Consider the following 25,845-nt stretch of genomic DNA (forward strand, 5'->3'; position numbering starts at 1 on the left):
CATGTTTTATCGCACACGTAATTTCCAGACTTTGTTTCAATGCAACATTAGCCTTCTTTGCTTAAAAACAGAAAACTTACAATTAATGATTCATATAACCCTTCTGAAAAGTTCAAAGACACAGAGAGGAACACCTGTTCACAGAAGTTCACACCACAGAAGTAATGCTTTTCTCACACCAAGATCTTAAACTTTTGCAATACATACAGCACAGTATTCTAAACCTCCGAAAAACAGCATTATCAGTACTAACGGTACTATCCTCAGTAAATCTGAAAAATGTGAATGTCTCCAAATATGGAGCTTAATAAACATTAACATTAGGAACCTTTTCCAGTGTCTCCTATAGGAACCTATTCCAATGTCCTCTAGAAGGTAAAAGCAAAACCTGGCAATGGTAAATAAATAGTAATTTTACACCTAAGAGAAAAACTGTAAAGGACATGGTAAAAGAATCCAAACTACATGATCATGTATCTCACACTGCTTTCACATCACACACTTTAAATCTGGTTGAACAAATAAACAAAGCGCTTCACCACTGTACTGGTTGGCTGGGAAAGAGTTAGTTTTCTTCATAGTACCTCATATGGTGCCATTCTGTGACCAAAACAGTGTTGATAGCACAGGGATATTTTACTTATTGCTGAGCACTGCTTGGACAGAGTAAAGCAGAGTCAAGTTTTCTGTTTCTCACAATCCTCTGCCAGCAAATAGGCTGGGGGTGCTCAAGGAATTGGGACAGCGACACAGCTGGGGCTGCTGACCCCAACTGACCAAAGGGATATTACACTCTGCGACAAAACCTGAGGGAAGAAAGTGGGGGAGGGAGTGTTTAGAGTTATGGTACTTGTCTTCTTAAGCAGCCATTACACAAGATGGAGCCCTGCCTTCCTGGGTATGGCTGAAAACCTGCCTGCCAATGTGATGTAGTATATGAATTCCTTATTTTGTTTTGCTTGCACACACAGCTTTTGCTTTCTCTATTTAACTGCTTTCATCTCAACCCACAAGTTTTCTCACTTTTATCCCTCCCATTCTCTCCCCCATCCTCCCATTGTGAATGAGTGGCTGTACGGGGCTTAGTTGCCTACTGGGGATAGGCCACAATAAGCAGGCATTATGTTGTAAGTGGAAAAATATATCTGTGTATTTACAGATGGAAGGTTGAAAAGAAATAAAATTTAAAAAAAAAAGTGTCTACCAACAAAATGAATGCACTTACCATATTGTAGCAGTCCTTGTTAGGAAGCCAAGATGATAGTATCATCTGGGAACTTGCCAATTGCCATTTAGTGCTTACAGAAGATTGTGCCAATTTTTTTTTCTTTTTTTTTTTTTTCTGGACAACACAGATTGTCCACAGCAGTTGTTCACACCAGATGACGAAAGAAAAACAAACCCAGAAACAAACAAGAGTGGAACAACCAAGGAATAGTTTCTTCCTTGTTTCTGAATTCAATCTCCAGTACACATGGACCATCTCATAGAAGAAGGAAAACAACGTTAGAATATCAGGAATCTTTTTTGCCCTTGCTTTTCTGACTCCTATGCTTGTCCTTTCTAACTATATGATTGATGTTGGAAAAGACAGTGGTGGTAGGTAATCAGCAAAGAAAGTACAGTGCCAGAACACTGGTCCTGACAAGTGATCAATCCATCTTGGACTACTCAAAGTCCTGCTCCAGCAGACAGACCACAAAATCTCCTGGGAGTGGATGGCAAAACCTGCATCAGGATACACAGACAAGATAATGGCCCCCCGATATCAGTCACCATAAGAAACACCAAACTAGGTTGTACAGACCTTTACTCCAAAGCAGTGCTGGTATTGGTATTACTGCTGCTTTGTTATTACTCTTATTACACATCTGAGCACATCATCTTGCCCCTCCTCCTTGTACATTTTCAATTAGCAAGTACCCTTCACTGCAGTTTCCATGCTAGTGGAAAACAAGGCCCAAACAACAACATTTTAGTTGTACCAATGCTCTTATAAAATCTTCAACTGTACCAAAATGGAGCAGAAATATAAAAAGAAAGAAAACTAAAAGGAACGTAGACTGTTCCTCTGCTCATGTTTCTCTGCCCTTCTGTTTGACTGCTTGAGATATCCTTCGAATAACTCTCGGGAAAACTGTAACATTGTGTCAATATTTTGAACACACAAAACCCCCATGAGAATCAACTCCATTGTTCAGAGTTTTATCTCAGAAGTGTAAAAACTGTAGATGCAGAAAATCCAATACTTACTTAAAATTGAAATCAAAGGACATTACTCTTAGCTGAGACCTGGCAGATGACACTCTCACACAAGTGTTTGTAACAATATTTCTAGATGGGAGTACATATTTCTGTTCCTTCAGGAATGGAGGAGTGCATTGTACAGTACCTGATAGAATTAGAAGAACAAGGTAATTGTCTCTAAAATTTTGAGTTTAAATTTCTAGTGATTCTCCTGAAACAAACTGCAGACTTCAGCAACGAAATATGCTAGAGATGTAATTTCAGATGCAACATTTCAGAAATTTCTTCAGGAAAAATAAGCATATGGAAACCCAAATATTGAACACAGTCCTTACAACTTTGAGGTAAAATTGCAGAATCCATATAATAAATATATTTTACACATAATAAATTTATTTTAACGCTATACACTGTTAGCAAGAAGTAGCACTAATAAAAATAACTCAGCTTTCAGACTGATTCTTCACTGTGACCTCACTGATACCAAGTAGAAACCAATCACTTATAATTAAATTGGAGATTTTCTAATAGCAATAAATAAGTGGTCTGCAACACAAGCACAAGGGAGGTTTTAAAGTTTGGAAAAGACCTTTAAGATCGTCAAGTCCAACCATTAACCTAGCAATGCCAAGTCCACCATTAAACCATGTCCCTAAGCATCACATCTACAGGTCTTTGAAATATCTCTAGGGATGGTAACTCCACCACTTCCCTTGGCACCCTGTTCCAGTGCTTGACAACCCTTTCAGTGACAAAATTTTTCCTAACATCCAATCTAAACCTCCCCTGACACCACTTGAGACCATTTACTCTTACCCTAATACTTGTTACCTGCAAGAACAGACCAGCACCCTACTCCTACAACCTACTGACTACAACCTCCTTTCAGGTAGTTGCAAGTGGTAAGCCTCCTTCCCAGACTGAAAACCCAGTTCCCTCAGCCATTTCTTGTAAGACTTGTGCTCTAGACCTTTTGCTAGCTTTGCTGCCCTGCATCAGACGGGGACTGTCCAATAACAGCTTAAGAGCTCCAGTGTTAAAACCGTGAGAAAGGATGTTAAGTTTAAGTTAAGAACATTACAGGAACCTGGGCATCAGCTGTGGTGTCTTAGTTATGGAGTTAGGGTGACAATCATAAGGTATCCCTTTAGAGCAGAAGCATACAATTTATGTAAGATAATTCTATAGCCCCCTAAGTACATTAAAAAGATATTGGAGCCTCTCAGCATGAAGAGAAAGAGATAAACCCAGGACTCTCCAGTTTCAGTTAGCACTCTAACATGAACCAACCTGCATAACAGCAGGGGATCATTAACCCTAGTAAAAATGCTGATTTTAAACAGTTGCCACTAAGAAATATATTTTGATTAAAAAAAAAAAAAACCCTAAAAAAAAAATAAGAATGCTCATTCAAGTAAGTGGCAGAATTTGATTTCTGAAATGATTTTACTAACTGGTCTGAATTCCTATGTACAGCAGAGCCAAGTAACATGAAATACCTCCACTACTTGAATTAGCCCAGTAGATTCTTATCTGGAATAACAAGACAGATTTTTCTACTAAAGCATGCAAAAGGTGCCCTTTCTTTTTGCACTGGAAGGTCTGTGTAACTCCTCTTTATGCCCATTTAACTTATTTTCTCTAATATAAGGAAATAAGGTAAAACTTAATCCATTAAATCCATAACTACTACCTCAGTATTAAAAGAACTTTATTTTAATATAACCCATAAAAGGGTGAGTCTTTTTAAGTATTAGTATGTATTTTTCAGCATGAAATCTGTGAATAACTTCATAAACAGAATTTTTTTCTTGTTTTGCAGAGGAATACATATGCAACTTTAAAATTACACTCTACATATTATAATGCCACAAAATCAGCCATTCCCATATGAACTATGGTCAAAGACTTCTAGAAAAATGTAAGAATAGTAGTTACAGATGAGAACAAAAACCTTGAACTTCAGGGGTTGCTTATTTGGTGTTTATGAGGCACTTCTCTGTATTTGGAAGCATCTATTCAGACACTGACTATGTTTATTATTTCTATTGTGCTCTCAGTCAGGAACCAAAGTAGATAATTAGCAAACAGGACATTTCTTATAGGGATGCTTGAAGCCATTGTTCATGTTATTGTGAAGACAGAAAGCAGAAGGAGGTTGACACTCTTCTCACGCCTAATAGTCTGTATAATTTGCAGCAATGTTATTTTACAAATAGGCATTCGTATTTCTTTATTAATATCTTCAGGTAAAAAATCTCAAACAAGCTGATACATGATTAAGATCCTTGCAATATTACTGATACAACAGCGGATCATTATAAATACAATTAAACACAAATATTTAATCTTTTCCACATTAAATTAAATTCAATGAAAAATGTGTTTCTCTCCCATCCCACTAGTGTCTGCATTTCAAAACTGCAATGAATGGTTTTATCTATTTCATCATGCTTCCAAACAGAACTGCTGATGTGAAAGGACAAACATTCCACAGATTAATTTTCTCTGTATGTTATGTTCAGAAAGATTGATGCATCTGGGAAGAGCTGTGTGTTAGCTAACATCCTCCAGATATGGATTTACTATGTAAGCAGTAGAACTGGACTATAGGTTTCACTTTCATTCCCAAAGCATATGGCAAATGAAAGGGGGCTGCTATAGCTGCTAGGAAAAACCCACAGTTCAATTTGAGGTTTCCTCAGGAAAAAAAATGAGCTTCTGGGGTTGGGTCATCTGTCAAATGTTGACCGTTGCTGTTTGATGAGCCACACTTGACAAGCAAGTACAAGCAGGGATAGATCCTACATCAAGTTAATGGATCAAAAGACCTCATGGTTTGGGAAAGGTTGAATACTAAGTTTGTAACTCAGCCTCCCAAGAAAAGTTTTCACAGATATTTGGACATTTAAAAAGATTGCAGGGGAACCATATTAAACCACTAAGTATCTTAACAGATTATTTGCTCTACTTTCCACTAATAACTTTTAATTTCATTTTATTTTTCCAGTGTGGTTAATAGTACTCTAAAAGGATAAGCAACTCATGTTTTCTGGGGTTCCCTGAGTATTTTGATTTAAAAAACAATCGTATAATCCTATACTTATAAGCTTTGCAAATTAACCTAGGATCTAGGCATTGACCTCTCTCTCTTTCATCAGCATTATGAATACATAGTTATTAATAAAAATTCATCAGCATATTTTGCTGCAGTTGTGGAGAAAAGCAACCAGGAACCAGCACAGGCTGTCACAGCTGATTACTAATTACATAGGTAATTACTATTACATCCCATAGCTAATTACTAGAAGTAATTAATAAACATAAATACAAAACACTTCCTAGAGAGCCATTCAAATTCAAAGGATTTTGAAAATCTTACACTTTATTATTCACGGACAGTAGTTCTGACATTTATAGTCATAACAACATAGCTGCAGCAAATTTCTACACACAGAGTTTACAATTCTTCCTTCACAGGGGAAAAAAAAACACCAAATCAAAACACAGGCCCTAGAGCCAATCAACTGAAAGACTAAAGGTTGTTGGGAGTTGCCAAGTCTATTAGCCTGATGGAAATGAGGTTGCTGTAGCTCCCTTTTTAATCCATGATTCAGAAGCAGTAATGAGGCTAAGTATGCGCTCCAAGGAGGTACATGCACACATGCAATGCATACACACAGCAGTGACACATGGATAGAAACACTCAGGACTCAAGCACAAATGGCATAAACAGCCTCATCCTCCTCTGGCTGATCAGGATGAAGGATGGTTTATAGCTGGACATTACACACATACTCAACATGCTACATCCCTCCTTTAATATGCATTAGGCACTTGGTCTATCCAGTAGCTGGCATTTGGATCCCAGTCTTCATGCTTACTGGCACCTGGACATACATACCCAACACCTGCAGTTCCCCTCCAGCTGCAGGCACAAACTCCGTTTTAACCCTGGACACACTCACACATCCCCGCTCACTCCAGCCCACTATGGATCCCCCAGTAATGGGTCTTACACATGGAGCGTATCCAGTAATGGGCCCTGGAGCCCTTGGGCCCCGAATGCCCAATGATATCCCACGTATACATTATAAACCCCCAGTAGCTGGCTCCCTGGTCTCCCCTTGCCTCACACACAGAGACACGCATATGCAAAAAGGCCTCTCAGTTAACCCACAGACCATACAGTCCCCCCAGACTGGTCTGGACCTCTTAGCTGCTCCAAACACTGAATTCTGAGATCTCTGGTTTCTCCAGTATCTGGCCCAGACTTTTGGCCACCTGGGTACCTGGCACCCAAGCCACTCATTGAACTCAGTGGCTACAGCAGCCTGAGACTCAGTCATGATCCCACACTGACATAAGCACCCATACAATATGTACACACTCTGTGCTCTCCAGTTTGCTGGCACCACAGACACAATGGCCTTTGTGACCCATGGTCATCCACCTCCAGTTGCTGGCACTTAAACTTACACACACACATGCACACAGATAGAGCCTCCTTACTGAGGAAATAGTTAGAAATGGAGCATAAGATATGATAGATGGTGCTGATCAAGCACAGAGCATGACCAGATAACCAATAAGAGCCTGTTTATATACCATGGGCCCCATTTATCCTCTTATCCCCCTATTATCCCTTGCTTTTCACTCCCTAATCCAACTCAATCCCTCCCTCTCCTGTTTAGAGGTCTTTCCTCTAAACATCCAAGTCTAGTGCAATACCATAAGGCTTTTCCCTGCATCCTATAATGTGTCTGTAGGCAGTAGCTCCCTCAGCCTGAAGGGTGATCAGGCAGCATCTCCTGTGGACTTCTCATGACGGGTTTCAGTCCTGGCCCATGGGGCTAAAGCTCTCCCAGGACAGCCCCTGGAGGAGCCCATGCTTGAGTCTCTAATTACCGCACCAGGGGTACTGTCCCCACAATGCACTTCTGTCCTCCTTTGGTTGTGGACACAAGTTTGTAATTTGATGCTGGCCCACTGTTATATTTCTGGTGCATGAGTTCTAAAATCCTATTTATTCTAAACTAAGCTCCTAAAAAATCTGTAACTTTAAAGTCTTCAGATAATAAGTTGTTTAAAACCAAGTTTAGACATCACTAAGCCAGAAGCAGAAGACTTCTTAAAATGAGTATTCATGCTGAGCTATGAAAACTTGATGTCTGTTTCTGATAGCTCCAAGAAGCTTTACCTATAGCCATAAAATATCCTTAGGCTTCAAAACATTACATTCAGTCATGAATGTCAGGTTCTTTAGCCCTCTCTTTTCCCCTGGTTTGTCCCTCCTTTCTTGTAAAGGAAGCTTGTGCATGTCAGTGTAAATTCAGAAAACTTCCAGATAAAATAAAATTAAGATGGAATTGAACAATTGAAGCCTTAGGAAAAATAGGTCACAGAAAGGCTTGCAAATTCAGAAGACTGATGTTTTTAGAAAATAAGTCTCAAAGCCTAGAAATTCAAAGTGAAATTTCATAGTGAAACACTCTATTCTTCAAGACTTTCGCATCATTTCCAATATTCTACTTCTTCCCATTCTATCACGACAAATTAAATTAACTGCTATTCTGCAATTATAAAAGGACAAGTTATCAAGTCAAAAAGCTTTCCCTATTTTTTTCCACTGCTTCACTCTCCACTTACCTCCTAAGGTATTTATTCTTTTGTCATTTTAATAATTATGGTATCAGAATAATTTTCATTTTCCACAGACATACTAAAAACAGTTTACGTTCATAAAGTGTTATTAAATGCCTTTCAAAGCCTAAGACTTGGGAAGTGAAAATACACTCCTTCTTTCTTAATAACATAACACCAGTGATATAACAGCACTCATTTCTTCTGTGATACAGACCTGATGATACTGAGAACATACACTGTGATCCTCCGCTGACTGAACAGCAGCTCCAGACTACAAGTTCCACACCATTATAAAAATAAAAAATATAGACCATTGCCTCAGAGTGCCAAAACAGAAGTAGAAATGCAGACCAGGGTTGCATTTCTAAGTAAAAAAAAGGGCAGAGAGAGCTTGGGCACGGTACCACTGATTTTCCATACCCCTTAGTTGTTAACATGTACCCCAGAGTGGTTTTAGCCTATTCCAGCTCTGCCAGACTGTACTCACACATGGCTGGGTAAGATGCGTGCCAGCAGTTGTTCCCTTAACAAAGTATTTATGAACAGGCCTGCATCTGGATTGTCTCCCAGCACTTTACACAGCCCTCCAACATGATCCTATTACACTTTGCACAATTAGGCCTTTCTAACATGAGCTCACAAACTTATAAAAGAATATAGGCTGAGAGATCTCTGGAGGTTACCAAGTCCAGCCTTCTGGTCAACAGAAGCCCTACCTCAAAGCTAGCTGAGATGGCACAGATCCACTTCTCTTGTAATGAAGCAAGCATATACCTCCAAGTTCCACAGAGCTTAAGGCATGCAGCAAAGACATTTAAATTTAGAAACATTACAATGGAAACTATTTACGCTGTACTTACTTCACTTTAGCACATTTAAAAAAAAAACATTATTCTTCCTTAAAGTTAATTGCAGGGATCACTATTTTTCATTCTTTCCCCTCAGTATTAAAGCTTTGATGTAGATAGGCAAAACCAGTTACAAAATTCAGATGAATAAAGTACTTTCTTAAATCATCTTTCCTCATTATTAAGCATATAAATATGTACTGAAAATATAACTTCATATTAATATTTAAGATACTGCTCTTCAGAAAATCCAAAGCTAGTAACAACCCTCATCCCCAAAAGAGATTTCTTCTCTCTTTAAAGAAATCTATTTGGATTAATTACACATAACTTACACTTTGTGGAAAAAAAAAGGAAAGGGCGATGTATAGAGCTTCAGCATAAAAATTGCAGCTCATTTTACTTCTTGTATCTTAGAACAACTTTTCAGTGAAATGGCAATTCTGTGGTTTTATAAATACACAAATGATATTAATTTATTATGGCATATGTGTTGAAGAACATATTCAATAACCCACCCAAGCTTAACCTTCAGGCAAAACAAAGCATTGAAAACCATTATGCATTGGCATACTTGAGTCATTTCCTACAGAGAGGCTTCTAAAGATGGGAAAAATGCTATTCCAGTTTGTCTGAATGGCTTGCCTCATAGCATAATGCAGAATTAATTCTATGCATACTAGGCTCATTTTTGTATTCAGAAAAACATAACAACTCTTAATTTTCATTGTTAAACCAAGAAGAATATAATATGGATTAAAAAAAATAAAATCACATTCACCTGTATTTTGTACATTGGATTTCACCTACCGGACTTAATTAACTGCAACATATTAGTGAAATCACACTGACAGAAATATAAAATACCCACCTGTTTTAGGGTCAACAGAAAAGTATGGCTGTCCCTGAAGAATACTGTACACTACTCTGGCACTGTTTCCGTATGTAGGGTCATCTGCATCTGTGGCTGTCACCTGTAGAACAGATGTACCTGTATGTACAAGAAAATAAAATTAATTGATAATAAATGCAATTTTCTGAAAAATAAAATATTTTAGATGCATTTTTTGAGCTTTTGCAGTCCTCAGATTGTACAATTAGAGAGATTAATAACATTTTCTCTGTATGTTGTTATCCTATCATATTTTTAAGGAAAACTATTTATATTAATTTGCAAAACCACCAAAATTTTATCTCTATATATAATGTATATGTAACTTAATTACATATATATAACCATAAACCAGTAATTACATAGCATGTATATGTATGCATGTTCACACACATAGATTCTAAATTTGGATATTGCTTAGATTTCTGAACAATTCGTATTTATGGACTTCAGGATTCTCTTCATCCACGATAAAAATTAATCTTGAAGTACATATTTAAAACATTTTGCATAAATGTCCCCAAATCAATAAGAGACTAAGGGAAATCAAAAAGACTAGCTATTGGAAGGCACCAAAGATCTGAAAATTGAATAACTGCTAGAACCTTTCTGGAATTCAGATGATGGGTCCAGATTAGAAAGATAAGGAGTTCAAAAGACAGATATTTGTATGCTGTTATTATGTACCATTACAAACATAAAATCACATTTTCTAGCATGTCACTAAGTAGAATAACTTATGAGTAGCATTTCTGTCGGAAATAAAAAGCAAAAGTACTGCACAGATAGAGACAAGTGATTTTACATTTTACTGTATTTTTCAAGACATTTAATGATGCATCTTTTTTGCTATCACAGCCCAGTACTTCACATAAGAAATCATTAAATGAAAGATGGCAAGTTAATAAAGGTTCGGTCTTCATCCTTCTTGTTTATCCTTCTACAGACACTGCCTTCTACAGACTCTCTTGGCCCAGTACTAAAATGCAGGAATAATGGCAATAGAACAGGCTACTCTCATGTTATTTTGCACTTGAAAGTGGCTTCTCAGTCAAATTAACCACTGAGGCATCACCTCCACTCTGGGGTGTTCAATTTCACATCTTAGTTGTGAGAAGTATGCTTTTGAATTGACTCCCTTGATCTCCCCTACTTGTCATACTTTGATTTGCCTCGTGGAACAGTTTCAGAGCATGCTAACCAGATTCCTTTGGATAAAACTAAACCAAAAGATGTGCTTTGGCAGCACATATGATTTATTCTCACTGCTAATGGGCATTTAGTCTCAGAGACCAGACAAGAGCTAATCTGAAATAAGATTTCCCCAAAACATATGGTGTGGACATTGGATCCTCAGTACCAACTGTTTAATTTCATAGATTGGTTTCCATTGCACAGTACTGTTTGGTACTGTGCACACTCTCAGTATACACTGGGAATATAAATATCTAAAATTGCAGAGTCTGACATCAAGTACAGCAAAGCAAGCAAGAAAATATACACAGATTTGGATTTATCACTGTTTAAGAAGATACTCATTAATAATGACACTAACTTGGACACAAAAATTTGGGTTTTGTATCTCTACTGATGACTTGGTAAATGGTACAGCAAATGTGCCTGCATACTTCAATGTAGTGTCTTCTGGTCTCTGAATAGCCCAAATGCATACAGTCTTATAGATAAATATATTCACACAGCACATACAAAGAAACCTTGGTGAATTTGAAGTGAAGTATTGTAACAAAATCAAGCTGGAGCTAGTAGTCTGTTCATAGTTATTCAGGAGTTAATGGTAAAAATGACTAAATTACCATATTTTGGTTTATGTGACAAGGTAAACAAGTATGAATTAAAGTTAGTGCAATTTTCTTAAAATGTTCTAGGAATCTATTCAGTCATATTTATTTGCTATTTAAACTTAGAATAACATTTCCTGCAAATCACATCAAGTCACTTCAAAGAACAGAAAATGTGGGTTTTTTTTCCATATTCTCCAGATTATCTAAATACTGTAATGGTATGTTTCTATAGCCCAGTATGGCAGTAATTTCTAACTTGAGGTGAAAAAGCTGTGACCTTTCTTTCAGTTATAAGCTTGCTGTATTCAAGGATAAAGGCCTGTCGACAATAATTTATTCATGGCTTCATTATTATATGTTGGAATGTGTGGAATCATTAAAGATAAACAGGTTACTGGTTTGGGTTTTTTTAATTGCATATGCTGTGGTTTAAGCACAGCCAGTAACTCAGAACCACGCAGCCGCTCACTCACTCCCCCCATTCTTCCTCCCCCTGCTCCTGGAGGGATGGCGAGGAGAATCAAAAAAATGTAACTCCCACAGGTTGAGAGAACAGTCCAGTAACTAAGGTATAACACAAATCACTACTGCTACCACCAGTAATAATGATGATAAGGGAAATAACTGCTGAACCCAGGGCAGCATACAACAAAAACATGCTCATCCAATAATCAGTCACCTACCACAGTTTGCTACACAGAGTGCTGGGCAACTTCTGTACCTTTGAGTTTGCATTTGCACTTTTTCCAGTTCTAGATAATCAAGGTAGGTTTGGGAACGGATGAACAGATTTTGGCTATTCCAAAAGAAGAAAATACCAGAAATACTGAGATTTCATGGTTCTCTCATTCTCCTTTCCTCTCTCTTCTCTCTCTTCTCTCCTCTCAAAAGGCAGGGGATAGAATCTGAGTGCTCACTGATGTGGGACAACGAAAGAGGCCTACTGAAAGGCAGTATCTCACATAAGCAACAGACAGGTCATTTTACCATGAATGGAATGCTATTATGCTTTAAAATCTGCCACAGTGATTTTCAAGTACATCTCTATCTCTCTCCTAAGGAACACCTGATAATAGTAATTTGGTACTGCACAGTGGTGAAGTGTTCTCTTTCTACCTAAAAACCACTTAGAATCACAACTTTAACTCAACCCCCCCACCCCACCTCTCAAACCCTCATTTAGGGCAATGTAGCTCATCAGATGCTTAACTTTTCCACTGTAGTACACAAGCACTCTCAGCACCTTATAAGATGTATCCATACTGGCCTTTTGCCTATCTCTTGACTGATTTACTCAGCACAGAGGAAAGGCAGCTTGTGAAAGCTATGGGTTAGAATGCCTTGTTAGAAAAGGTAAAGTACCTTTAGCTTCCAATTACTCCTTCCAAAGTTAGCATAATTCAGCTACACAACATGACAGACAAATCATGATTCCAAATATATTTGTACCATTCAGATGCAGAATCAGTTTTTTGCTGTTGAGACATATAAAGGATTCAGATGGAAAACTATATAGTACAGCTGCCTTGCTATTTTTAATGTTAACAATTCTGAGGAAAATAATCTAACACAAAAAAAAAGGATCTAATTTCTCCAGAGACTTCAGAATGGATATGAACATCGAACCCAGAGGCATACCTTCCATACTTTCTTCACTAATCTACTGTGAAAGTGCCTGTCAAGAAAACCTCAAAATTTTGCTATGAAAGCATTTTGACACTCCAGTTAGGTAATAAAAAGACTTTTCCCCAAAGTGGAGGCTCTGCTCACTCAGAGTACAACAACTATTCCACATTATTTCCTGCTACAGTTTAGAGATTCCATATTGGGAATTCTGTTTTCTTAGCTAATGCTCTATACAGAGCTGTAAAATACGTCTGTCTACTCTGAACACCATTCTATAACCTTACCTTTTTTCTGTTATCAAAAATAAGGAACATTCATTTGGGAAAGCAAACTGTAGTTTTATTTCAAAATCTCTTCAAAATCTGCTTCAATCTGTCTCTCTGAAGACAAATTTCTGATGTATAATGGGGAAGTTTAATAAAGCATGTCTGTGGAGAATGCAAGATCTCTATGTATGATTTTCCATAGTTTGCTGCACTGTTAACAGAATGTTTTAGTTTAATTCTACATTAGAAAACAGTGTCTTCACCAGGAAATCAACGCATATCTAGTGACTGTATCATTGATTCAAGTCCTTGCTGTAGAAATTCACACTCTTTTTGTCAGATATCTTTATCATAAGATAAAAATCAAACAACACAGGAAGATAAAGAGACACATCCCATGCAAATCATATTTATGAACCCCATGAATAATGCCTTCCAGATTATCTGAAATTATGACTACCTCACATTATAATACCCTGGAAGGAAGTTCATAAAAGTCCAATGTATCTATTAATTTGTTAAGGAGAATTTATTTGGAATACACTTCTTATGCATGACTACATAGAACACTAGAAAATTTAATATGCTGTATTTCACTCATTTTGAAGATACCTGAATGGAAGGCTTTTGTTGTTTGGGGAAACAAACAAACAAACAAAGAAAAAGTTTTTCTTTTCCATTATATTAAGATAGAATCACAGGATGGTTTGGTTTGGAAAGTATGTTAAGACCGTCTAGTTCCAATGCCCCTCTACACCAGTGATGATAATGATGACTCTTCTATAAAACAGAGCATAGATCTCAATGAAAGTGAGCTTTTTACACTGCAGAAGAAATAATTTCAGACATGAAAATTGGATCTTGAGCTAACTTTAAGGAGAAGTGTCAAGAAGGCAAGAAGGCAAGAATTAGGTGTTTTCTTTCAGTTCTTCCAGCACAGTACATAAAACATAAATAATATGTTCACTTTATGCCACAGGAAACACTGCAATCTAATATTTGGCAAATAATTTAACAAAACTTACCTGTACTTTCTTGCTAGTTACCTAAAAAAAACAAAAGCCATAAACATCCTACAGCTTTCACAAATAGATCAAGGGTCAACTTGTGGTAAAAATATCAGCTGTTTGAGGAGACAGACACGAAGCTGATGCTGAAATTAACAGCATAACAGAGATGAAAAATACCACCAGCTACTCAGCATGAGGGCTGTTACAGAGAGACAGTAGCACTGAAAGTTCTTTACATGACCATGAAATGAAGTGGAAGATACTTTTAAAATACTGAAGCATCCTTAAGAATTCATACAATAACAACAAGATGTTCAGTGATGTATAGACTCCTCAGCTAATGTCAAAAAATATGCTTATTACAGAACTAATGAAACTGGCATAGGGATGTCCATTATTTGACAGAAAATGGATCCTGTGGAAGCAATAATAGAATTAAGTCTTCCTGAGACTGCAGACAACAAAATGCTTTCAGAATGCAAAGAACAAACAAATCAATAAGAGAAAAAGAAAATAATGATCATGAATTTGCAAGGATAATATGCTGTATGCCTACAGCAGGTTGCCTGTACAGCAGGATATGAAAATTCAATTTTATTCAAACAACACAAAAGTGCTGCTTAGATTGTATAGATATTTTAATGATTTACCTCAGGTACAACCAGTAAAGTATTTCATTTATAAAAAAATATGCATTAATGATATGTTCTGAGTTACCAGCTGGGCTTAAACCACAACACACTAGAAGTTCCTTGGTTTGCCATAATCCACTCTATTTTTTAACCCCAAATGCTATCTCAGACTACTCAAATTGCTCTTTGGAAAACAGTAACATTTATAATGTAGCTGAACAGTAATACCAAGATTCAGACTACTACAGAATTATGACTAACATCTAGCCAAAAGTAATACATTTTGACAGGATGAAAGAAAAGGGGAACTTTGAGTGAACAAATGAAAAACAATTATATTGGCTGGTTTTGACTTTGAGTATAACATTGATTTCCTTTCCACTGTCTTTCCTCCTACAAAGAAAATAAAAGGCTTCCAGAGGGGAAGGAAATAATCAATTAATTAAAATGTTCCATTAAAGACAAAGGAAACTAAAGAAAGAGGAAGACAGAGTTATGCATTTTTGAAGACAGTTGATAAAGAAAATGAATTTAATATCAAGAGTCTGAGGTGTAACAAGAGACAACTGAGATAAGAGCGTAGATGCTACTGAAATTAGCTCCAACAGTAAAGCTTTGTGCCACAGTGAAGAGGTTTCATACAGGCCTACAGTACTCTTACTGGGAATAACCTCACTGTAGTACTTCCCACAAAAGTGTCTTGACAAATGTCTTTGGATTTGGAGAAGGCTGAGGCTCTTAACGACTTCTTTGCCTCAGTCTTCACTGGCAACTGACCACACCACCCAAGTCTTAGAAGGCAGACATAGGGACTGTGAGAATGAAGACCTTAGGCCCATTGTAGGAGAGGACCTGGTTCAAGACCATCTTAAGAACCTGAACATACACAAGTCCATGGGACCTGATGAAATCCAACCGCAGGTCCTGAAGAAGCTGACAAATGAAGTTGCGAAGCCACTGGCCAACATATTTGAAAAATCATGGCACTCAGGTAAAGTTCCCGATGACTGGAAAAGGAAATATAACTCCCATTTTCAAGAAAGGGAAAAAAGAGTGACCCAGGGAATTACAGACCAGTCAGTCTCACCTCTGTGCCTGGCAAAATCTTGGAGCAGATTCTTCTCGAATGCATGCTAAGGCACATGAAAATCAACAAGGTGCTTGGTGGCAGCCAGCACAGCTTCACTAAGGGGAAATCCTGCCTGACCAATTTAGTGGCCTTCTATGATGGGGCTACGGAACTGATGGACAGGGGCAGAGCAGTTGATGTCATCTACCAGCACTTGTGCAAAGTGTTCAACACTGCCCCGCATGACATCCTTGTCTCTAAATTGGAAAGACACCAATTTGATAGGTGGACCACTCCGTGGATATGGCTGGATGGCCAGACGCAAAGAGTTGTGGTCAATGGCTCAATGTCCGGCTGGAGACCAGTAACAAGTGGTGTCCCTCAGGGATCGGTATTGGGACCGGTCTTGTTCAACATCTTTGTCAGTGGCATTGACAGTGGGATTGAGTGCGCCCTCAGCAAGTTTGCCGATGACACCAAGCTGTGTGGTTTGGTTGATACGCTGAAGGGAAGGAATACCATCCAGAGGTACCTTGACACACTTGTGAGGTGGGTTGATGCCAACTTTATGAAGTTTAACCATGCCAAGAGCAAGGTCCTACACCTGGGTCGGAGCTATCACAGACACAGCTACAGGTTGGCCAGAGAAGAGATTCCGAGCAGCCCTGTAGAGAAGGACTTGGGGGTATTGGTCAATGAGAAAATGAACATGAGCTGGCAGTGTGCACTTGCAGCCCAGAACGCCAACCATATCCTGGGCTGCATCAAAAGAAGTGTGACCAAGCAGGTCGAAGGAGGTGATCCTGCCCCTCTACTCTGCTCTTGTGAGACCTCACTTGGAGTATTGGGTGCAGTTCTGGTGTCCTCAACATCAAAAGGACATGGAACTGTTGGAACAAGTCCAGAGGAGGGCCACGGGGATGATCATGGGACTGGAGCACCTCCCGTATGAAGACAGGGTGAGAAAGTTGTGGCTGTTCAGCCTGGAGAAGAGAAGGCTGCGTGGAGACCTGATAGCAGCCTTCCAGTATCTGAAGGGGGCCCATAAGGATGATGGGAATGGACTATTCATTAGGGACTGTAGCAATAGGACAAGGGGTAACGGGCTCAAACTTAAACAGGGGAAGTTTAGACTGGATATAAGGAGGAAGTTCTTTACTGTTATGGTGGTGAGGCACTGGAATAGGTTGCCCAGGGAAGTTGGGAATGCTCCATTCCTGGCAGTGTTCAAGGCCAGGTTGGTCAGAGCCTTGGGTGACATGATTTAGTGTTAGGTGCCCCTGCCCATGGCAGGGGGGATGGAACTAGATGATCTTAAGGTCCTTTCCAACCCTAACTATTCTATGATTCTATGATTCTAATGAAGCACGTTGTAGCTCCATTTAAATTGTGTTGGTTATTTTTTTTGTTTAAATTGATAATATAGACATGTTTGACAATATTATACCACAGTCACAGGCCGTGGTCGTCGTGGGGGATTTTAACTTCCCTGATGTTTCCTGGAAGGACCACTCAGCAACCCAGCCACAGTCCAGGAGGTTCCTCCAGTGTATGGATGATAACTTCCTCATGCAAATGGTGGATGAGCCAACCAGGAGAGGAGCACTGCTGGATCTCATCCTCACTAACAAGGAGGATCTCGTCGAAGCAGTAAGGGTTGAGGGCTGCCTTGGTTGCAGCGACCATGAGATGGTGTAGTTCAGGATCTTGTGTGGTACGACTAGTAGAATAGCAAGTAGAATTGCAACCCTGGACTTTAGCAGGGCAAACTTTGGCCTTTTCAAGCAATTGCTAGGGGAAATCCCATGGGCAAGGCTGTTTGAAGGTAAAGGGGCCCAAGATGGTTGACATTCAAGGATTGCTTTTTCCGAGCTCAAGATCAGAGCATCCCGACACATATGAAGTCAAGGAAGAGGGCCAGGAGACCTGCGTGGATAAATAGGGAATTGCTGGGTATGCTCAAGTGGAAGAGGAGAGTTTACAAGTCATGGAAGGAGGGGCTGGCCACTTGGGAGGAATATAAGGCTGCTGCTAGAGGATGTAGGAAGGCAACTAGGATGACTAAGGCCTCCTTAGAATTAAACCTAGCAAGAAGGGTCAAGGACAGCAAAAAGAGCTTTTTCAAATACATGGCAGACAAAACTAACACCAGAGGCAATGTAGGCCCACTGATGAATGGGATGGGTGCCCTGGTGACAGAAGATACAGAGATGGCAGAGTTACTGAATGCCTTCTTTGTCTCTGTCTACTCTGCTGCAGGCAGTCCTGAAGAGCCCTGTACCCCTGAGACCTTAGATGAAGTCAGGTCAACGGAGCGGTTTGCCTTAGTCGATGAGGAATGGGTTAGAGACCAGTTGAGCAATTTGGACATCCATAAATCCATGGGTCCAGATGGGATGCACCCGCGGGTGCTGAGGGAACTGGCGGAAGTCATTGTTAGACCGCTCTCCATCATCTTTACCAAGTCTTGGGAAACGGGAGAGGTGCCTGAGGACTGGAGGAAATCAAATGTCACTCCAGTCTTCAAAAAGGGCAAGAAGGAGGACCCGGGTAACTATAGACCGGTCAGCCTCACCTCCATCCCTGGGAAAGTGATGGAACACCTTTTCCTTGGTGCCACCTTAAGGCATATCAAGGATAAGAGGGTTATGAGGGGCAGTCAACATGGCTTCACCAAGGGGAAATCATGTTTGACCAATCTCATAGCCTTTTATGAGGAAATAACACGGTGGATGGATTATGGCAGAGCGGTGGATGTGGTCTACCTTGACTTCAGCAAAGCATTTGACACAGTCTCCCACAGCATCCTCACAGCTAAATTGAGGGAGTGTGGTCTGGATGACCAGGTAGTGAGGTGGACTGTGAACTGGCTGAAGGAGAGAAGGCAGGCAACGAAGATGATTAAGGGAGTGGAGCATCTCCCTTATGAGGAAAGACTGAGGGAGCTGGGTGTCTATAGTTTGGAGAAGAGGAGACTGAGGGGTGACCTTATTAGTGTATATAAATATATAAAGGGGGAGTGTCACGAGGATGAAGCCAGGCTCTACTCAGTGGCAAACAATGATAGGACAAGGGGTAATGGGTACAAACTGGAACACAAGAGGTTCCACTTAAACTTGAGAAGAAACTTCTTGTCAGTGAGGGTGACGGAACACTGGAACAGGCTGCCCAGGGAGGTTGTGGAGTCTCCTTCCCTGGAGGCATTCAAAACCCGCCTGGACACATTCCTGTGTAACATTATCTAGGTGTTCCTGCTCCGGCAGGGGGATTGGACTAGATGATCTTTCGAGGTCCCTTCCAATCTCTAGCATACTGTGATACTGTGTGATACTGTGATCTTAAGGTCTTTTCCAACCGTAACTATTCTATGATTCTATGATTCTAAATAGACCTGGTGTTATGACATTACTCACAGGAATGCTGCTTTTCTACATGTCTGTAAGTTTCTCTTGGGGATGATATTTGCAATAGTATGCTTAGATGGTTAAAATAGGCAATGTACATTAAAACCACATCCTATTATATATACTAGCATCACTCTATAGATGGTATGCACCTACATGTTTATAGCTTGAAGTAAAAGCTGGTATCTAGGAAGTCAGTATTTGAGAGCAAGAGATTTAAGAGAACAATGAACAGCTTGCAAATTATTATTACCTGACTGGGTTTAAACCCAGTCAGGTAATTCGTTCGCTCACTTCCCCCCCCTTTCTTGCCCTCCCCCTGCTCTCGGAGGGGTGGAGAGGAGAATTGAAAAGAATGCAACTCCCACGGGTTGAGATAAGAACAGTTTAGTAACTAAGATATAACACAAATCACTACTGCTACCACCAATGATAATAATGATAAAGGAAATAACAAGGGAAGAGAATACAACACCTCACCACCCGCTGACCGATAACTCGGCCCCCAAGCCCGACCAAGCTCCAACCGATACCTCCTCCAACCCTGCAGTCTCCCAGCCCTTCCGGCTAACTCCCAGTTACATCCAGGGCATGACGTGCTGTGGTATGGAATACCTCTTTGGTCAGTTTGGGTCAGGTGTCCTGTCTCTGCTTCCTCCTGGCTTCGCCTCCTCCCTGGCAGAGCATGAGGCTCACAAAGTCCTTGGCCAAACCAAAACATCGCTATCAGTTCTGTTCCCGAGCTGAAAGTCAAAACACTGCACTACACCAGCTACCAAGAAGGAGAAAAATGACTGCTACTGCTGAACCCAGGACAGAGAGCAAGAGATTTAAGAGAATAATGAACAGCTTGCAAATTATTTTAAGGAATGAAAATACATTTTATCAATAATCTGAAAATCTTTATTAGCTAGATATTTACAAATCAGGAATGGCTAATACAGATTGTTCTTCTGGTAGTGACACAAGACACTATTAGAAATAATAATGTTAAATCATTATAATAACAGGTGGAATGAGGGAGAAATACAAATTACAGACAAAGATGAAGTAGCAATTAAGAGAGAAATAATAGACTGTCTAAAGAAGGAAATTCATAAAAGGGAAGTTGAGGGGTAATATGAAAGAAGAAGAGAGAATTAAATAGGAGGAGACCAAAGAACAATGTTTCTCCCTTCATACATTCTTACTGTGAGAGAGACTACAGAAAAGAAGGCTTGAGTGCTCCACAGCTGGGAAGAGACATCTGAAGTAACACACTGTGAGAGGACTCGGAAGAGAGGAAAGCACTGGAAAAGGAGAATAATACTACAAGTACCTACAAAGAACAAAGTAGAACAAGGCAATTATGATACAGACAGACTATTTTTCAGAACATAACGTATGGAGAATATTTTGAGCAGAAAATCAAGAAAGTACTCTTATGTGTCAGTGAAGTGGCAGGGGCAGGGGCAGTGACAGAAAGAATGAAGAGGCAGCCATTAAGTTAGGGGAAAAGACAGAGAATGGGGGAAACTTCTTACCCTTTTAAACCATGATATTTGCTAAGCTGCAAAGTCCATTTAATACAATCTGATTTCGTACGGTAGATAGGAAAGTATAATTATCCTCTACTTTATACAAGATTAACTTCACTTACTTCAGTGAAGAAGCCACTGGTGTAAAATTCAGTCTCTGCTTCTAAACTGTCACAGCTCTGAACACCATGGTTCAGGATTAAAACTTAATATGCTTCGGTATTTCCAGGACAGCCACGATTACTACATGTTCACAAATATTTCATATACCATGCTTCATTTGTATATGCAAGCAAAGAATTGTAGAGATGTTTGGAATGCACTGTTTTTACTATGCACATCTGTAATAGCTGTGGTTTTGGTACCTCAAATAATAAGAATACATATGAAATAAATTTTTAACAGGGAAAACCAAAGATCGGTACTTTTGTGAATTTGAGAACTTTATAAGAAACTTAATCAAGGTAAATAAACATATGATACCATGGTCTAAAGTAGTCTAGAAACTCACTGTTTCTTTGTATTTGTTTAATTCTGCGAATTGCACAGACTACTCATATAGATGTAAGACAATGCTATAGAGTAGCTGGATGATGAATATATGAATACATCTTGTTTCTAGAGTGCAAAGTACAATTTGCCCAGGACTGTCTGTTAAAGCATTCAAGAGTAAGAGAGACTCTCTACAGTCAACATGCGTGTGGTATCCTGTTTTCTTAATATGAATGTTCCAAGTAACATGCAAGGTTGCATTTGATGGCTTCCTATAATCTCAACTGTAATATGTTTTACATAAAATCAATGATACAATAACTGTCATAATTTTGTCAACAACAGCATGCGGGATTTTAACTTGTTAAAAGCTTGTTGAATGTAACAATTTGTTTTCCTTACCCATTTCAGACATCTCTGGCACAGTAACAATGTATGGTCCATCTGTAAATTTTGGTGCATTGTCATTGATATCCTGTACCTTGATAATAAATTCAGATTCAGGCTCGAGTGGCTTGTTTGTCCGTCTATCAATAGCTTGGGCATGAAGCACATAGTGTGTCTTCTGCTCTCGATCTAGGCTTTTGGTTGAATGGATGTCTCCAGTCGTGTCATCAATAATAAAGATAGTTCCTGCCCCTTCTCCAGTAAGAATGTACTTGACTGATCCATCACCTTTGTCAGAATTGGAGTGCAGCTGTAAAATATAAACACATAAAATCATATAAAATGACCTATTAAACTTCATAAAAGGTTATTTCACAAAAGATCTAAAAACTGTAATATTTCTGTTAGCACCATCCACTTAGTTTTTAACCTTCCCATCTCTTGTTGTAATCCCTTATGTGGCATTGCTGTCAATTCCATCATTTTGTTCAGGATCATAATCACCCAGTATAGTTCACTTTTAAAGATGGGATTTTTTTGGTGCATGTCCATTCTAGAAAACTTTCCTAAGTTAAGAATATTATAGTAACTGGGGTGGCTTTTATTTTATTATGGTTTGGTTTTAGTCCTTTCAGCAGTTACCATACAGCATTCATTGCCAGAAACTGCCTTAAGCACTAAGCCTGAAGCTGTCCCACTGAGGACTGCTTGCCTCAATGACATAGTTCAGTCCCACCACCTATGTTATCTTCTGTGGCCGCAAAGATAGCATAGTTTACACAAAAGGAAACTGTGTAGTGTGACAGCGACAGATGTATGTTCAGGACTACCCCACAACAAAATACATCTGTTTTCCCTCAGTTCTTCTTGTTTTGTTCTAATTATAAACTCACCTAATTTGCTTGTATTTAAATTATTTCTAATGAAGCACTGAACTTCAGCATTTTCATTTGCATACTTCCATCATATATTTCGTTTTCATTTGCATACTTCCAGCATTTTCACGGCTCATACACTCTGTGCTATAAAATATACATTTAATATATTACCCCTCCTTCAGGAGAATAAAGCTTGCATTTACTGGGGGGGCGAGGGGTAAGGAAAAGTTACAAAGTACCCTGGTGTACTGAGAGATAACATGAAAATGAAAAAGCTATCCACATTAAGCCCCAGTGCTTCTAACTTGACTTTGAAGAATTGCCTGTTTAGATTAAAATTCAACATGTGTTCTCCGAGAAGGAGGGGTAATTTTTGATAGATTGAGAAGTTTGTGTTTTTTTTTTTTCCATCAGAACTACTCTGAGAACAGAATGTATTTATTGAGGTGCACAATGAGAACAAAGTGATAATGCAGAAATGAACAGCCTCAGGTATTGTGCAGTTATATTGTGATGCTAAATCAGAAGGGAAACTTCCTAATTTTAAGAACTCATTCTTATTCTTATCTCAGTGCTCTGACTATCTCTCAATATCTGCATCATGGCATTACTAAGTTTTAGTTTCCAGACTCCTTTCCACTCTCAGTTCAGAAACCATTTAAGTTTGGATAGAGAAAATAGACTTTTGAGTGTCCAAACCATCTTTTTTCTGACTTAAATCATACAGAGATGCTGATATTTTCTCACTCTCTATTTTTTTTTTTTTTTTGCCAGTTCTTTGTCTTGCCTTTAAAATTATCTAGTTTGCTCTTTGTAAAAAAAAGCAAGCATATGGGGCTTGATAACACTTTTTACTCTTGTGTACCAAATCTATGAAATTATTTATATAATTTATATCTTGTCTTGTATGGGGGGGGTAGGAGGGGAAAATCTAATAAAATTAAGATTGTCAGATCATGTAAACTTCAGCGTAACTTCAGTCAATGCACCACGCACTTATGTCAGCTACAGGAAGATCTGACTGGATAACCAAACCAAAGCAGGGTCACCACTGTGGGCCCATTTTTTTTATTTTGAAAATGGAAGAGAGAAAGAAGCAGAGAAAGGGTCTGCTTGCTTGGCTTTGCTTTTATAGGACAGCAGGACAGTCTTAAACCTTTCCTTTAAAGAAGAGATGGGCAAAATTCTGGTTACATCTCTTTTTGTCCTCAGAATAATACTGTATTCTGATAAGACAGGAATAATTCACTCAATGTAAAATGTCAGAGATCCAAACTTCCTATGAAGTCAAAATGTTACTGGAAGTTATTTATTCCTAAAAACAAGAATAGGAGGTAGTCTGGTATTCTGATCTTGGTTTGCTCGTATTCCAGTTTTTCAGAAACAATCAGAATTGAGTATCTCTTGCTGCAGGTTCCTTTTTTGATAAAACTATTCCTAAGTGTTAGTGTTTGCAAATGTTAACAATTGTCTTTAATTTATACAGAAAAAAGCCAACAAACACCTCCCCACCCTCCCCCCCAAAAAAACAGAAAAACAAAAACAAAAGCCAAGAAAGCAATGAGAGAATTTGTATGCACAGGAAAACGACAAATTTGATTAGTTTCTGAAGATATAAGGGACCCAATTTGAAATTACCCCAAAGTGAAAAAGATCAGAAGAATTTCCATCATTGTCTCCTTTTAACTCCACATGCATATATGCAAAAGCATATTCGGGTGTACTATACAAAGGTCCCAGCAAAAAACACTGTGTTCATAACTGGAATTATGGAAAGTATAAAGCAACTAAGAAATTGATTACATAGGTAATAAACCAATAAGGATAGCAATAAGAATAAGGAACTGCTGTAGAGTTTAAGAAATAAGCTTTCTTAAAAAAATCCAAATAGACATGGTATTCCAATACCAGACTGTAGAAAGGCACACCCAGAAATTCACTGTAATAGTACAAATCGAAATATCAGATATTATTCATTATGAAGAAATAACTATTTGTACTTGTCATTAATGATGAAAATGCAGGTACATTTTGAGTCACAGGGCTTTTATATCTATCAAGTAATAAAAGTCAAGAAGCACAAAAGATTCTCAGCTGACTACACGGCCAACCAGTGATTCCTGCTAAACATCCCTTTATCCAACAAACTTCAATTGAAAAATGCAATCAGGAATCAGCTGACAATATTAATTAATTATATTAACATTAATTATGAATATTAATAACTCAATAGCCTTCAATTTGCAACTGAGTCTTTTACACTGCAGTTGTAAGGCAACAACCAAAACCAAGAGAAAGCTAAGAGAAGTTCCTGCTTCCTTACTTCCTGATATCTTACATTGTTTGGAATATAACACTTTGATTTACGCCTTTTAATTTCTATGCTGAATTTTAAATTCACACAGGAAGATTTTGCATTGCATTTCTACTGCATAACAAAAGTGCCTTTCCTTTGTCACTTGTTATATTTTGAGTTTTTCTGTAAGGCAAAGATTAAATAACTGTCTTCTTTAATACTTCTATCTCAGTATAAATTGGCCCAAGTAAAAAAAAGTATCAAGGCTTCCCTCAAACACGTTTACAATATGGGTTGTGCTGAAGACAGCCCCTGGGAATCTCCACTTAAGACAATGCCTACCAGACTAATGAGAGATTCATGTCCCTCAGCACTTCTTTCTTTTCCCTGTGTACTATGAAATCAACTCTGCAACAGGTGGTTGTGGAATAAACAGGTGCTTTGTTCCACAAAAGCATTTCTAACTAGAATAAATGGGATTCACTGTTACAAATACATGGTTTGGGAGACTGAAATTCTGCAGCTATGTCTATAACGGTTTATAAAAGACAGCAAGGGAGCAAAATCTACCTGGTCAATAGTGAACTTTCTCTCTACTTGGGACTGCTGTAACTATTTCTCTTTCAGATTTATTTGACAGAGAGTGGGGAATGCACTAAGCAACATAGACTCAAGCCAACACATGTTCTGTTCACCAGTTTAGACATAACCTGTGTGATCTGGGAAGCCATCTCAACCCAGATCCCTAGAAAGGGTGTGGACATTCAATTTCTCTCCGCCAATGACTACTGCAATAACATGTATACACTAGAAGATGAGATACGTGATGTAGT

General features: G+C 38.7%; 1 protein-coding gene across 2 annotated transcripts in view; it reads right to left on the reverse strand.

The window, feature by feature from the left end:
* CDH18 (cadherin 18) overlaps positions 1-25,845 on the reverse strand; it is a 274,706-nt gene that overhangs the window by 125,386 nt on the left and 123,475 nt on the right. For both annotated transcript variants that reach the window (XM_061449261.1, XM_061449260.1), the window contains exons 5-6: positions 21,854-22,148; positions 9,613-9,732 (exon numbers count right to left, since the gene is read on the reverse strand). In XM_061449261.1, coding sequence (XP_061305245.1) covers positions 9,613-9,732; positions 21,854-22,148 — 415 coding nt within the window. The remainder of the gene's footprint in view (positions 1-9,612; positions 9,733-21,853; positions 22,149-25,845) is intronic.

This window comes from Pezoporus flaviventris, unplaced genomic scaffold, assembly GCF_033815535.1.
Source record: "Pezoporus flaviventris isolate CSIRO_AGI_PZ_B2104156 unplaced genomic scaffold, CSIRO_AGI_Pfla_v1 ptg000007l, whole genome shotgun sequence".
Taxonomy (NCBI): domain Eukaryota; kingdom Metazoa; phylum Chordata; class Aves; order Psittaciformes; family Psittacidae; genus Pezoporus; species Pezoporus flaviventris.